The sequence below is a fragment of the Nannobrachium achirus genome, assembly GCF_963921795.1.
Source record: "Nannobrachium achirus genome assembly, chromosome: 2".
Taxonomy (NCBI): Eukaryota; Metazoa; Chordata; class Actinopteri; order Myctophiformes; family Myctophidae; genus Nannobrachium; species Nannobrachium achirus.
In genome coordinates, this window is record NC_137811.1 from 37,435,958 (window position 1) to 37,452,236 (window position 16,279).

Genomic DNA, 16,279 nt, shown 5'->3' on the forward strand with positions numbered 1-16,279 from the left:
CGACCACTCAGCCAGGGAGCACCTGAACCACACGTTTAGCCATCTCTCACTGTGAGGCTTTAATAATATAGCACATCCCTCCTGATGGCAGATGTTCACGTGGTCATGAATAATTTCACCGGAGCAAATCACCTCTCTAATGGTTTCCGGTCTTCTCTTTCTCTCTTCCTTCCCCTCTCTCTCTCTCTCTCTCTCTCTGTACCTTCATCTCTTCTTTTTCTCTTCCTCCCTCTATCCGTCTGTCTATATCTTCCTCTGTTCTTTCTCTCTTCTGCTCTTCGACACCATTATTTTTGCTCTTCTTTTTCCTCACCATTTGCACCCCTCTCTCACTTACTCTTTCTACTTCTCTCTGTCACCATCTCTCTCCCTCCTCCTTTCTTTCTCGCTCCGTCTCTCTCAGCCAGGGAGAACATGCGAGCGGCCACACAATTACCCCATAATGATGAATATATCCCATCAGACATTGCCTGCTGAACTGCGACCCTATTCCGGCGCAACTAAATTGAACATCGCAAAATCTGACAGTTGACATTTAAAATTTTCAAACGGTCCAATCCATCCTGCCTGCACTGCATTTCCCCCCTCAACTATACCTCTGGCAGGGGGAGGGGGAGGGGGGGGGGGGGGGGGGGCTGCGGCAGGTGACTAATTGTGGTTGAGGTATCTGAACTTATATGCTCACTTAGCCAGATGCGTCAGTGTCGTAACGTCTACAAATGGCAGTGTGCCACAGATGGCATGTACACGGACTCCCGTGTAATCCCAGGTAGCGTGTAGCCTATAGCTTCTGCCGTGTCACCCCGCAGTGTAGCTGTCGAGCACCCTGTTCACTGAGCCTTTGCAGGGCCAAGTCTAATGCTGTGTAGACTGTAGAGAGTTGACTGGGACTCAGTCCAGAGACATTGTGTGCATACTAAACACAGATGCCTATCCAGCTGCTAGGCAGCGCTTAGCACATTTCTCCTCCTCTCCCCCGCTCCCCTTTCTGCCTCTCTTCTGTTTCTCTTTATATTTCTGGTTGTCTCCTGCCAAAAGAACAAACACAAAAACAGGTTGAACAGGACGCTTTGGGTGTGTGTGGTTAGGGGGAGCGAGCAATGAATAAGTGCATGCTGTTGTGATCTTATCCCAGCCATTTCCCCCTGCTTCTCCATCTCTTCTGTGTTTGATTCCTTCACTTTTCCCTCCCTTTCTTTTCTCCATTTGCACACTGGGGGGAGTGGGACTGACAGAGGAACAGGAGGGGCAGAGGCTCCCCTGTCTGCTTGATTTCTCTTCCATCTCTTCTTCGTGTTCCCTTTCCCTCCCGGTGGAGATTTGGAATCCCCAGGGCTGGTGCTGATGTTAGCAGCTGTCTCCAAGGTGACAGACACTGGATATAAATCTGGCGACAGCTTTGGTCAGGGCCATCAAAGGATGGCAGGCTCCCCTGCCCCTTTTCACTTTCTCTCTCTCTCTCTCTCTCTCTCTCTCTCTCGCTCTCCTCTCTCTCTCTCTCTCTCTCTCTCTCTCTCTCGCGTGCACACGTGCACTCTCTTTCTTTCTACCTATCACTCTCTTTTTTTCTCACTTTCCATCTCCTCACACCCCCAGCTGTGATCTCCCTTTCCCCTCTCTCAAGCCTCTATATCACCCGATGGCTGTCTTGTTCTCTGGAGCGAGGCAAGCGTATTCACAGAAAGATCCAGTATACCCGTTCATCCGTGTAGCCTTTTCATACAAAATCAATATTTCTCTTGTCCGGTTTGGTGTGCAGGACTGAAGCCAAGGATGTATGTTTGCATACATGGGTTTTTAAGCACGAGGAAAGTATATGAGCGTTCAAGTATTTTTGAACGCGCACAGGAGGAGATTAGTAATCGGTGCAATGTCCAGGGAGGAAAGGCTGTCACTTGAATGACAACTTGTAATGAATTTCAACGATCTGACCCTCGCAAATGTCGCCGGCTGCTCTGTTCCTAGACCAAAAGCACAATCAGACCAGTGGTTCTTAAACTGTGAGTCAGGACCCCCAGGGGTCACCAAATTATTTTGGGGGGTCCCCCAAATTATTTTGGGGGGTCCCCAGATGATTAACTTAATGTGAAACATTGTTTTCTCACTCAACAATAAACAAACTCATAAAGTTTATGTGTATAGAGGGTAGCCTATCTGCTCATTTCTAAAGTGACAATTTAAGGGCCTTTTAATAACTCTAAAATGACAAATTAAACATTGGCCAAATTGTCAAATATTAGAGGCAGAAATTGTGAAAATAGCCGATCTACATGCTCACAACGCCTCAGATCTGCTATTTTCACAATAGAACCATATACAAAATGTAATACCTCAACTCTTAGTGCTTGTCAGGGTGGGGGGGTCCCCTGTTAAAATATGATTATTTTGGGGGTCGCGACCTGAAAAGGTTGAGAACCAGTGAGTTAGACTATGCAGAACATATTTCCCCCCACATAGACAGTGATTCTCATATGGGTAAGGCTTGATTTAGTTGAGCGTGGGTGTTGCGCAAATAACGTAGCCAAACTACAAGCTCTCAGCGCGTTACGCTGCAATGCATTGTGAGCTTGTAAATCTGCTATTTCGGTGTGTGAGACCTAGCGTGCCAAGTATAAATCAGGCATGTGACACGTCCAAATGAAAGACAACACTGGTCTAGTTGAGACCAAGTCTAGCAAGATGTTTTTCACAAGACTGTAATAGGCAGATTACGCTAAATATTTGGAGATTTACATTCCAGTCCTACTATATCATTAGATGGAAAAACATCGTTATGTTTCTTAACGAATCTGCTTGTTTTCTCCCCACCACATTAAATCTAATTAAAATACTGCACATTAGCCGAAAAATCCAACAAGACTGAGAATGGATCACTGGCCTGTGCTCATCTATGACAGTGTTCCAACCAGCACACAACAGGAATGGAGGGGGAGATTCTCATAATCCCCAATAAAGTGAAGAATCTGCCATAATTGTTTGTTTAAACTCAGAATTCCGGCAATAATTTGAGGGGAATCCAAGGTGAATTCCTTGCCCAATGCCCAGAGAGTCTGGGGATTTACAGTCTGGTTTCACTGCCCAACCCCCAGGACTCTCTCTCTCTCTCTGTCTGTCTCGCACACGCACACGCACACGCACACACACACACACACACACACACACACACACACACACACACACACACACACACACACACACACTGGCCTACATGTGAAACAGCCCGGCCAGAGCCGAGAAAGATGTGGTCAATGGTGCTTCAGACTTCTCACATGCTGCCAGCTTACCTATAAGGATGGTTTACAATGTAAACCATCTTCACATATGAGACCATGTAAACTTTACATGATCACATATAGGTAAAGCACATTCCATGACCCTTACATAATTCATTAAAAACCTTGGATCAAACTCAGTGTAGCTCAGTGTTTTTCAACCTTTTTTCATATTAAGGCCCATTATTTATTTGGCATTTGAGCCACGGACCACAATTTGATGAGATTTTGCCTCTCAGACCCAAAACTTTGAATATTATATTGTCGTTGGATAAGATTCTGTCCACATTTCATGCTGTATTGATGTGGTACTATAGGAGAGGCAAACTCTGAGAGCATAACATGCAACCAAATGGTCCATTTGGTTTCATTTTTACGCTCTCAAGAGTTAAAGATCTATAAGGGTCCATTTGGTTACCAACACTCCATCATGTAGCTGGGGACCACCTGGAACCCCCTCAAGGACCACTGGTTGAAAACCAACGGTCTATCCTGACTAGCATATACCTGGTATATCTGACTAGCAGCTCCGGGGTGACATGCATGCTCTGCTCTCCACTGCCCTTCAACCACCCTTGCGTGAGTCTCTGGCTCTCTGCCCCTGATACAAGCTGACGAAGACCCTCACAGCCCCCAGGAGAGAGGAGAGGGGCCTGGGCAATGGCCTGGAGGGCAGATGAAGGGGCAGCGGTGACTTTGGGCCATGACAGCAGTATGTGGTTGGGGCATCCAGAGAGATGGAGATAAGGGACTGATTGTTGCTGACTCACAGCCAAATTGCTGCTGACCATATGACAGTTTGCTCAGCCTCAAACAAACAAACAAACAGTTGTAATGCCCTCACACACTAAAGCAGAGATAATATTTGACTGCCTGGGTTGGGGCCGGGGTATTTACGTGTGTCAACTCGAAGAAACCGATTCCCTGTAAAAGAAACAGACTGCCAATAACCATTGAGCAGCTTATACCATGCACAGAACACCGCATTGTGCGGCTTTGTTCAACTGCACACATAGTAACTTAACATCGATAGCAAAAGATCGGACAGGGTTGACCATGCTGTGGCCTCTAGTTTGTGGGCAGTAAACTGCAGCACTCCAATACATTACTGAGTGCAGTGTTTTTTCTTTTTCCCCAAGTTCCCAGCAGGCAATAAATAAATGTTCTGTTACTGTAGCGCTGAGATCTCCAAGTACTGTGAGCCACCCCTACATACTGTATAGGAGGGGTCTTGCACGGTGCTGCTCACTGCTTGGCGTGATGCCAAGGGAGTCAAGAAGGCAATGGGCTGAGATACGTGTTGGGTATGTTGCTATAGGCAACCAGAATACATGGGGGTTTCTGTCGCAGTGGGACCTTCATCAGACATAAAGTATATAAACAATGACCAACATGCAGTATCGGCCTCTTTACATATCGTTCAAGACAGCAGTGGAAAGTAGCTAAGTACATTTACTCAAGTACTGTACTTAAGTCAATGTTGATGCCAATACTTTTTTAATTTCACATTTTGAATTCTGGACTTTTACTTGTAACAAAGTATTCCTATGTTGCAGTATTGACACTTTTACTTAAAAATCGAACCTCGGTTCGAAGTGAAGCGGTGAATTCTTATTCTATGTGTTCTAGAGCTATGAAATCTGTGTTCTAGATCTATACATTCTAACTTCTAGATCTATACTTTCTATGTGCTTTAGTTCTGTATTTTCATGAATTCTGAATGAATGAATGATTTTGTCTGGAGGGCCAAATTGTCATGTGAAGCTTGACCAATCCTCAATTCTGCATGCAAGGGACAGACATGGGACTGACAAAGCAACACCTTGGAAGCGGCTTTCACCGCTTCAAAAATAATAATTTGACACTATCCAATAATTCGAATTATTGATTGATAGACAAGCATACTGCAATATAGGGGGCTAGGGGGCACACCCTGCACTGCTACCCAACACACTCATGCACGCACAACACAGACACTCTCTCACACTCACTCACACACACACACACGCACGCACGCACACACGCACGCACGCACGCACGCACGCACGCACGCACACCACCCACATATTCTCATACCAGTCTGAAGTAGATACGCATCAGAACACACTAATAATTGGACGAGCAGCAGATGATAGCTCACCCGTCGTTGAGTTGGACCAGGATGGCCCGGTAGAGCTGATGCTGGGGGCTGTTGGACTCGGGTCCACAGGGGTGGATGAAGGGGTGGACCGCTGCCAGGATGAAGCCCTGCTGGTACAACTCCTGCAACTGGCCCGGAAGCTCCCGCACCGAGGACAGGCGCAGGGTGGACGTCCCACCTGTAGGAGACAAAGGGGAAAGAAGACTCCACATGAGACAAGGGTTGTGTATCTGTCGTAGGGCATTCACGAATAGTGATTTTTAGTATTCTAATTATTCGACCTCAAAGTATTCGAATAGTCGAATATTCGACAGGACTGGCCAAACTGTCAACGCCTCGCAGCATGTAGATCGGCTATTTTCACAATATTTATCTGTGGAACCGAGTCACATTAAATGTAATACCTACAATTCCAAGTGCTTGTCAGGGTGGGGGTCCCCAGTTCAAATATGTTTATTTTGGGGGTCACAGCCTAAAAAGTTTTGACAATTCATTCTTATGACTTCCTATCTAGCCAAGCTTTATAAACTATATATTTTTTTAAAGAGAAAACAATAAAAAAATAAAAATAAGCGAATATTAGACTTCGGTGAACAACGTCGAATAGTGACTTTGATATTCGAATATTCGAATAGTTGGTGAATGCCCTAATCTGTCACATTTCTGTTTCTGTTTAAGCCCGTAGCCAATAAGGGACCAGTAGCCAATAAGGGACCAGCAACAAAAAAAGTCCTGGGGACTTGTTACCATTGTGGAGAGTGTAATAAGTATATTTGTTGTTTAAATTCTCAGAGTTACAAATGTTTAAATGAACACAGATCATGTAATCAGAAATAGAATATACATTATAAATATCTCATTGGCCTCAACAGTGGCCTCCACCCTTCCACCCTAAGACCAACCAGTAGGGGCCAGCAGGGCCAGCGACAAGGGATAGTACAAGGGGACTTGGGAATTGACTATTTGGAGAAAAAATCACACTTGTGTGAACTGAGCAGTGGTGTGTGTGTGTGTGTGTGTGTGTGTGTGTGTGTGTGTGTGTGTGTGTGTGTGTGTGTGTGTGTGTGTGTGTGTGTGCCCCCTGTGTGTGTGTGTGTGTGTGCCCCCTGTGTGTGTTTGTGTGTGAGTGTGCCTGGCCTATGCCTGGCCTATCCTGAACAACAGCGCCCCTCCCTTAACATGTGTGGTCAGAAAAGGTTACTGCAGGCTACATACCCGGAGACAGACAGACAGACAGACAGACAGACAAACAGACAAACAGACAAACAGACAGACAGACCCACACACACGGCCACGTATAGGAGCGTTGTGACCACCGCTCAAAAAGGGGATAAAAGTAAGTTGGCTGGGGAAAAAGCTCTGTCTCAGCACTCTCCCCTCTCCCCCAGTCCCAGCCCAGCCCCATGGGGGATGATCCATGGAAAACTAGCTGAAGACAGCCAACAGTAACGCAGTGGGAGCAGCCAGCTGTGTTACAACAAGCCACACACAGCTTCTGTCAGCGAACGGCAGCCAATCAGAACGTATGCTAATGAGAACGAGGGAATGAGGGAGGGAGAGAGCAAGCAGAAGAGAAATAGAGAGAGAGAGAGAGAGAGAGAGACGGGGGAGAGATTAGATCGAGGGTAGACTGGATAGAAAGATCGATAGCAAGACTGAGAGGGAGACAGCCAAAGCAGAGAAGAGAGAGAGAAAGAGAGATACAGGGGAAGGGACAGAGGGGCGTTGGTGAGAGTAGAAAGAAAGACACCACTAGAGTGAAAGGGCAAACACAACCAACCCAGCGTCTGGCCCTGGATGCCTGGCGGCCGGGCACCCAACAGTACTCGCTGTGAGGCGACATTTACCGCGGGCCAAACAGCTGGGCTGTGTGGGAGAGGGCCAGGACAAAGAACTGGACGGAGAACAAGAACGGAGTAGGGGGCGAGTGGGCAGAGATGGAGGAGGGCGGGATGCGGAGGAGGGCAGGAGGGGGAGGAGTAGGGGGAATAGGGGAGGGAAGGGGAGAGGAGGTCTGCTTGTCTGTACGAGCTGTCACAAGACGTGGGAAATGCCACTACAGCTAATTGGAGTCAATGGGACTATACAAGAGAGAGGACCTCAGGTCCATGGGAACAGTCAATGTTGGGAGTTCAATGACAGGTCAGAGAGAGGGCGAGTGTTGCTGTGTAGACTATAGACTAGAGCATGGAGAAGATGCTTAGAAACCAGCCACCGCCGGCTCCCTGGTGTTTGGTCACAATTATGCTAATAAGGGAGTTGATCAATTAAGTCAGCGCCGCCACTGTTGCGTTAGTCTCTCAAAATGTAATCAGTCACATATGCAGCTAATGAAATTGCAATTAATTGACACTTTGGCTTAGGCTACTGCAGCAGTAGCACTGTAATGTTATTACATTCTGTAACCTTTGAGTGTAGCCTATGCCTATATGAGCTAACAGTTAAATGTACATTGTATAAATAGGCATTATTTTAACATGCGTGTCACTTGAACCCACATCAAACACACATCGCCCCACCATTTTGCAAGGCTGAAACATAATAGCATGTTGTGCCTTCAGCGTGTTACCCAACATCATCAGCACAGAAATAGAGGGGTTCTGCAACAGGCCTCCCAGTAGCAATCAGGACGCAGCCCCTGTGATGTGGATAGAAAGCTGATTCAGTGCGAGTCTCAAGTCTCTCTCGCGGGCACAATTCCAGATGTTCATTGTGAAACCACTAAAGAAGCGAGAGCAGAAGAAGAAGGAAAACGAAACACATATGCCGTACTGTCCCCTCAGGGCCACTGAAAGCTCGGGCTAAAAATACCCCCCGAATTTCTCAATCACACTCTGTCCTACTGCTCCACAATACCGGAGCTTTAGAAGTTTAAAAGGCATGGAGGAATTAACACAAAGAACTAGGCCGCCATAGCACCCGGGTGAAACATATTCAGGGTCTTTTTATTCCCCCGTGTTCGCTTTCTCCCCCTCTCTCCCTCCCTCTGTCCTATGCCTCACTCAGCCACTTCCGTCTGTGTTTGGAGAAAGGAATCTATCCGTCTGTGATCAGTGGTTTTATGTTGGTGCTGCATGACCAGTGTTCTCCTCAGGGGCATGCGGGAGCTGGTCAGTGCATGCACCTCATCCACCAGATGACGGGTGTAAAGACCTACAAATCCACTCGTCCTAGACAATTTTCCCTCCTGGCCCCCAAACTGTGGAATAAACTCCCTGTCGCACTTAGAACAACAGACTCACCCCTAGCTTCCGCTGTGGACTGAAGACTCCACCTAGTAAACCCATAACACTACTGTAACACCCCCCTTCCCTCGATGACCACATGTGAAGCTAGATTGCATTTTCTTTAGGATTTCGATTTTTTTTTGCTGATTAGGTGCGTGGTCTACCTGTATCTATGTTATTATATTTTTTTTCTAGATTGATATTCCTATGCATTTGTTATATTGTTGTTGATTATCTTGCTTATTATATTGATGTATTACCTGCTTATGGTAAATCGCTTTGGATTAAAAACGTCTGCTAAATGCCTAAACTGTAAACTGTAAACTACAGGTTGTGTAGATGAAACCTCTGCTTGCTCTCCAGCCTCAGCTTGCTCAATGAACGGCTCGACGGAGATGAGCAAATGGAGAATGGTTTCTATTAAACGGTAAGAAAACACCCGCCGGCAACTTCTTCTTAAATTGGGTCTAATCGTTGTGTGAGCTCCTAATAATCCCATCCAGGGGCTTTTAAATACACAGGCATATGCATTTATTTATCAGACCAACTTCTATTCATCAGGCTGTCCCAGGGCAAAACGTACGTAGCCTGGCGCCAAGGTCTAAATCTCATGCCGCAGTAATAATGTTTACTTGATGCCAAAATCTTGTTATCTAAGGAAAATGGCTTTGTTTGGGTAGATAAGTGGAAATTAGCGGCTGTTTGACAACCGTATGGATGTCTAAAATCAATGTTGATGTTTAATATGGTGAATGGTATGTGTGTTAATTGGAGAGGTCATAGCTGGTCAGACAGGCAATCTGGTTAACCTTATGCAGCATAGAGGAGGCCAATTACGTTTCTCCCACATTTTGTTTACCCTGGAAGAAAAGTCTCATATATCAACAGAGAGGAACCCAAACTCACAGGAACAAATCACTCTGTGACAAATAATGAGGGGGAAAAGGCTTCTGGCTGACAAACTGTTTTTCCTGCAAAATTGTGTTAGCACAGAGCCACCAAACACATGCTGCCATTTATCATGGACAAGAAAGAGTTTGTGTGCCAATGTATAAGAGGGACTAATGTATCTCCTGGTTGTTCATGCTGGATTACTCTAGGTTAGAGTTCAGAATGCATTACGGTGCAAGAATATCATGAGTATATCAAAGACTGTAAAGAGAAAAGACGAGCTACACAGAACACAACATATCTCTTTAAACAATATCAAGGACTGTGTCACTGTAGGCTATAGGGTTATGCAAGGTGTGGCTCAGCCACTTCCCCCACAGAACAAATGCTCCTTGTGAGCATTTGTCCGGGGTTCGAATCTGACCCGTCTCGTCTCCTATGTCTCTCTGCTGTCTCTGCCTTTTGTCAGCGATCTGAAATAAATAGAATAGAATATAGAATATTTTTCTATTTTTTTTTTATAAAGGAATGTATGTCATTGTATTTATTTAAACATCAGCTCTTACTCGAATCCTCATACAACTGCATGCATCTTGTTAGTTTTCATATCAGTAACACTGATATGAAGCACTCTGGCCTGTGGGAACATCCTGCAACGGTCCACAACCTTCTCAGCACTTAAAGACTTAAGTATACTAACCATACCAGTGTTTTTGTAAGTTTTGGTAACTCTTCAGAATAACTATAGACAGTAGAGTTACACGTATTGGAGAGGTTAGCACCGCTCAAAAATAGGAATACGTCATTTTGAGGAGAACTTGCCTGATAGATAAATAATGAACACAGTAGAGTTGCATAGGAACAGTTTATCCAAAACTTTCCAACATCCCATCATGCATTGCGCAGAAGTTGCACGGAGCTTCCGGCGCCGCAGCCGAGTGTGATCTACAAGCTCACAACGGCTGCATCTGCGACGCGACATGAGCATGTCTGCTGTTAACCGGAAGTGTGGTGCAAAACATTCTCCAGTAAATTCCCGCGGAAAGAGGTGGATAAGATCACTTTTCTCATCACTATGAGGCAAGCAAATGACAGAGCAAGCGGGTTCAAAACATTAGTTTCAGGGGATAGCACTTAGCTAGCTAGAACATGCCGGGTTATTTTTTACTCACTCTCAAGGTTCATGCAAATGAACTGGCCCGCGGCAGTACATGTTGTGTTTGCAGAGCCCCAATGCTCCAATCTCATAGCTTATTAATTTCATATTTACTCATTTATTTTTGAAAGCATTGGCTGATGGAGAAGCGGTACAGGCTTGAGCTCAGAGGTACTTACAAAGCGGATGATTGAAAAAGGACCTGACTGAGTCAGTCTGTGTGGTGAGAGTAGCGAGGTTAGCTCTTTCACAGTTGGGTAACATGCATGACCACAGCGTGAAAGAGTAAAGGTTATGTTGGTGGTGATAAATCTGCATCAGGTGCAAATTGTTTAAAGGACATTCATTCTGCATGTACAGTAAAATATGCATACTTTACTGTACACTTAAATGACCATACCAGTGTTTTTATATCCCATTTTCCAAAGCATACTATAACATTTTTTTTTCTTCTTTAATTTTTTTAAATCACATTCCACGAAGCCACTGGTTTCCATTCCTTATGGTATGAAAATGAACTTTATACAATATTCTATGCTTATGATTAATTGAATACATAGGAACACAATGGAAACACGTCCCCGGGACTTTTCTTGTGTTATCCTTTACTGTACCTACTACCTGCTGTTTAGATATTTGATTAATAAAGTATTCTATCAGTCAATCAATCAATCAATCAATCAATCAATCAATCAATCAATCAATCAATAATTATAGATCTTTATGGGACGTTATTCTAAAGTTGTGTACAAATGGAATGAAAAATATACTCTGACAGTGTAATGGAACCAAATGGGTCCATTTGGTTCCATTTGTACACTGTCAGAGTCACAGACCTGTTATTGCGACCGTCAGGGAGCAGTTTACTATGAAAACCTCCACCGGCCGTCCGTCCGTCCGTCCGTCACACGTCACACGTCACACCTTTGCCCTGCTCATATCTCCGCATCAGTATGACATCACACCACATGTGTACACAAACCTTTGTGTACGTTGCTGTGGCAACAGTCTGTTGTTGCTGGTCTGTTAGTGTACGTTAGCAACCACCTTAGCAACCATGGTTTTACCCTAGCAACCAACTGTTTACCCTAGCAACCAACTGTTTACCATAGCAACCATGTTTTTTTACCCTAGCAACCAACTGTTTACCATAGCAACCAGATACGCAGAGCAGGGATCTCCATATATGGGCATAAACAAGTGACATCACACTGATGTCAGATACTCAGAGCAGGGATTTCTCCATAATATATGGGCATAAAAGGGATTCTGTTAGGGATCTCCATATATGGGCATAAAAGGGATTCTGTTAGGGATCTCCATATATGGGCATACAAGGGATTCTGTTAGGGATCTCCATATATGGGCATAAAAGGGATTCTGTTAGGGATCTCCATATATGGGCATAAAAGGGATTCTGTTAGGGATCTCCATATATGGGCATAAAAGGGATTCTGTTAGGGATCTCCATATATGGGCATAAAAGGGATTCTGTTAGGGATCTCCATATATGGGCATAAAAGGGATTATGTTAGCTGTTAGTGATCTCCATATATGGGCATACAAGGGATGCTGTTAGGGATCTCCATATATGGGCATAAAAGGGATTCTGTTAGGGATCTCCATATATGGGCATGAAAGGGATGCTGTTAGGGATCTCCATATATGGGCATAAAAGGGATTCTGTTAGGGATCTCCATATATGGGCATAAAAGGGATTCTGTTAGGGATCTCCATATATGGGCATACAAGGGATTCTGTTAGGGATCTCCATATATGGGCATAAAAGGGATTCTGTTAGGGATCTCCATATATGGGCATAAAAGGGATTCTGTTAGGGATCTCCATATATGGGCATAAAAGGGATTCTGTTAGGGATCTCCATATATGGGCATAAAAGGGATTCTGTTAGCTGTTAGTGATCTCCATATATGGGCATACAAGGGATGCTGTTAGGGATCTCCATATATGGGCATAAAAGGGATTCTGTTAGGGATCTCCATATATGGGCATGAAAGGGATGCTGTTAGGGATCTCCATATATGGGCATAAAAGGGATTCTGTTAGGGATCTCCATATATGGGCATAAAAGGGATTCTGTTAGGGATCTCCATATATGGGCATAAAAGGGATTCTGTTAGGGATCTCCATATATGGGCATAAAAGGGATTCTGTTAGGGATCTCCATATATGGGCATAAAAGGGATTCTGTTAGGGATCTCCATATATGGGCATAAAAGGGATTCTGTTAGGGATCTCCATATATGGGCATACAAGGGATTCTGTTAGGGATCTCCATATATGGGCATAAAAGGGATTCTGTTAGGGATCTCCATATATGGGCATAAAAGGGATTCTGTTAGGGATCTCCATATATGGGCATGAAAGGGATGCTGTTAGGGATCTCCATATATGGGCATAAAAGGGATTCTGTTAGGGATCTCCATATATGGGCATAAAAGGGATTCTGTTAGGGATCTCCATATATGGGCATAAAAGGGATTGTATCCCAGATGATGCCCTGTTAGGAGATCCACACTAACAGAATCCATATATGGTCCTACCGACAGCTGCTATAAGCCAACCCTGGCGATAAGGTCTGAGTCGAAGAAATGCTTCTTTCCTGGCAAGAATTGCCCCTTTATACTGTAGGGCTCGTTTGTGTATTGTATGACATCACGCCACATCATCGGCTGAGGACTGTGTGATGTCATCATATCTCCATATATGGAGACATAAGTTGCTCATGCCCAAATATGGGCTGGTGAGGTCAGACTTAGTGTGATGCGTAGGTTATCTCCATATATGGAGATTCAACTTCAATGAGTAACCATGGCAAACTGTCAACTGCCCGTATGTCTTGATAATTGGTAAAACAAACTTTTGGCCTATTTGTGGAGATAAGCGACCAACGGTCGCTTATCTCCCGATTAGGGAGTCTTACTGGTGGTAATTCAAGGCTATCTCTATGTGTTTCTGTATTGTCCTCTCATTTTGTATGTCTGTGGTAAAAAAAATATTTTTACAAAAATGTCCCCCACAAGCCAACATGGTGATGACCCCTGTGAAAGAGTAATAGGAACAGCTTTACAATAACATCCCATAAAGGTGTGTGATGCAATGTACTGAAAGGAGTTAACTTAACACTACGTATAACATTGCATTGTAGTTGGATACTCCAATATACCATATGCAAAAAAAGCTAAAACATTATTTACCAAAACTCTTTGATACGCCAATATTGTTCACGTCAAGCCTTTTCTTCAGTTAACAGTTTTCCTTTCGCAGGCAACCTGGATGTCACCCATCCGCTCTGACTGTCACACTATCCCATGCTCTTTCAAACCAGTACACTGTACGCACACAACCTGAGCTGAATGCCGACTTGCTTTGTAGTTTATACTCCATGCATGGCATGATGATAAAATATGCATTTGGGACAGACAGAGACAATAACATCCTTCTGCAGACTCGCAGACCGGCTAATTTAACTCTCTGTTCATACATTCTGCTCTCCACCAGTGAACACACAAAAATGAAATTGCTAATCTCTTGCATCAACATTATTAATATTATTATTATTATGAAGAAGAAGAATTTTGTTAAAAGTCCAAAATATTTGATTGTCACTTAGTTCATGTACACATGTACAGTATAATTATAGGTCATTATCTGACAGTCCAATACTGCCATAACAATCTACAGTATCAGTACCCAGAAGTCCTCTGAGCAATTTGGGAGAACTCCCATTCTTATTTTTATTGAACAGAAGCTGGGTTGAATGCTGTTGTTTTGTTGCATGGGGTGGACGTACATCTACAGCAGGTGTCATCTTTGCGACTTAACTGCACAATAAAATCCTTAAGGGTTACTTTTTACTGTAAAAATACATTTGGGTCCATTTCTACATTCTCTTCAGTTCAATTAACACAGGGATTTGACTGTGTTGGTAGTGTTATCTATTGTTGTATAAAAGCGGCCCTGCACTATAGGGTGTGCCAAATGTAGTTCTAAGAACGGCCATTTCTTGGGTCAACACAGCCTTACACAGGTGTTCTGATTGGAGTAAAGCATTAGTTAGTATGCAATCAAACAATTGAAACACCTGTGTTTTTACCCAAAAGATGGCCGCTAAGGACTACCATTGCGTCACCGTTGGCACACACTATACTGAAGTCTTCTGTGTCCCAGGGCTCAGATTTTGACACAATAAAAACCTAAAAAAGAAAAGACACCTCCACACCATACAGCTAATGTGCATATAGTAATTGGTCTTTTGAGGTGAACACACCTGCTATTCTTTCTGTGAGGCTTATCGCGAGTCATATCGTTATCCAGCCTCCAATTAAAATGGCCTTTACTCTCCCCAGAACTTCTGGTCCTGATAGGACCCCCTGCTGCAGACCCCTCTGAGCCCCTCCAGCCTGCCCTGCATCATTAGCAGTGGTGGAAAAAAGTACTCTAATTCTAGTAGAAGTACTCTGTTACAAGTAAAAGTCAGGAATTAAAAATGTACTTGGGCAAAATATACTTAAAAGTAACAAAAGTCAAAGTACAAAATAGCAGATCTACAAGCTCACCACGCATTGCTTTGCAACGTGTCATGAGCTTGTAGATCAGCTATTTTCAAATAGCCTAGGTATAAAATAAGGCTAAAGTGGATTAATGTATGTTTTATAATATAATCATTTATATGCAAATTAACTAGTAAATAAAATGCAGTGGAGTAAAAGTACAATGTTTGGAACCGAGATGTAGTGGAGTAAAGATGTAAAGATATTGGACATTGGAAACACTCAAGTGCAAATACCTCAAAATTGTACAGTACTTAAAGAGGTGGTGCCATAGTTTTGTACTTTTTCTGTTTTTCATGTGTCTATGTTGACAGTATTTCATTAGACCCCCTGGTGTGTTTTTTTATGAGCAATTATGTATTCCCTTTCTAATTGTTTTTTTTCATGGAGGTTGCCACCTCGTGGGTCAAAAGTGCCGGTCCAAAAGTACAAAGCTGGGTCACCACCCACCATGACAACCAGGCATACTAATGAACTGGTGGGTGTGGCCACATAAAAACCTAATTTTAACTCTTTCTGTACACTTTTTTGGAAAAAAAATCTTCCTCCTAGTATAATCATAATACCTGATAATCATGTTTTAGAGGGGGAAAAAAACATGGCACCCCATCTTTAAGTCAATGTACTTAGTTACTTTCCACCACTGCTTAGGACCACCTGCAGACCTGTCAGTCCCTCCAGCCTGCCCTGCATCATTAGCTTTCAGATGGGCAGAGAGCAGAATTGCCCATGACTCACGTGCACCACCCTCCCCATGCACCCCCATCTTCCTCTTTGCTTCTCCTTCCCCTCATTGCCTCATTGTCCCCTCTCTGCAAAGGAAAGAGACGCTTTATATGCGACTCTCTTCTAACCATTTAACCTGCCTTTGCTCTCTACGGGGAGTGTGCTCTCCTCTCTTCTCTTGCCTCTCATTTTCTCATGCTCTTTTTGACGCTGCTCTCTCTCTCTCTCCTGCCCAGCCTGCCATGTTCACCTCACTTTTTTTTCATCTCTGTGTGTGTGGCTGCTTGTCTGCC

General features: G+C 44.0%; 1 protein-coding gene across 1 annotated transcript in view; it reads right to left on the bottom strand.

Annotated features, from left to right (window-relative positions):
• The window catches only part of rftn1b (raftlin, lipid raft linker 1b), a gene marked incomplete at its 3' end in the record, with an annotated part of 116,001 nt that overhangs the window by 65,666 nt on the left and 34,056 nt on the right, over positions 1–16,279 (bottom strand). Inside the window, exon 3 of the mRNA XM_080741719.1 lies at positions 5,413–5,590. Within this exon, the coding sequence (XP_080597845.1) occupies positions 5,413–5,590 (178 nt within the window). The remainder of the gene's footprint in view (positions 1–5,412; positions 5,591–16,279) is intronic.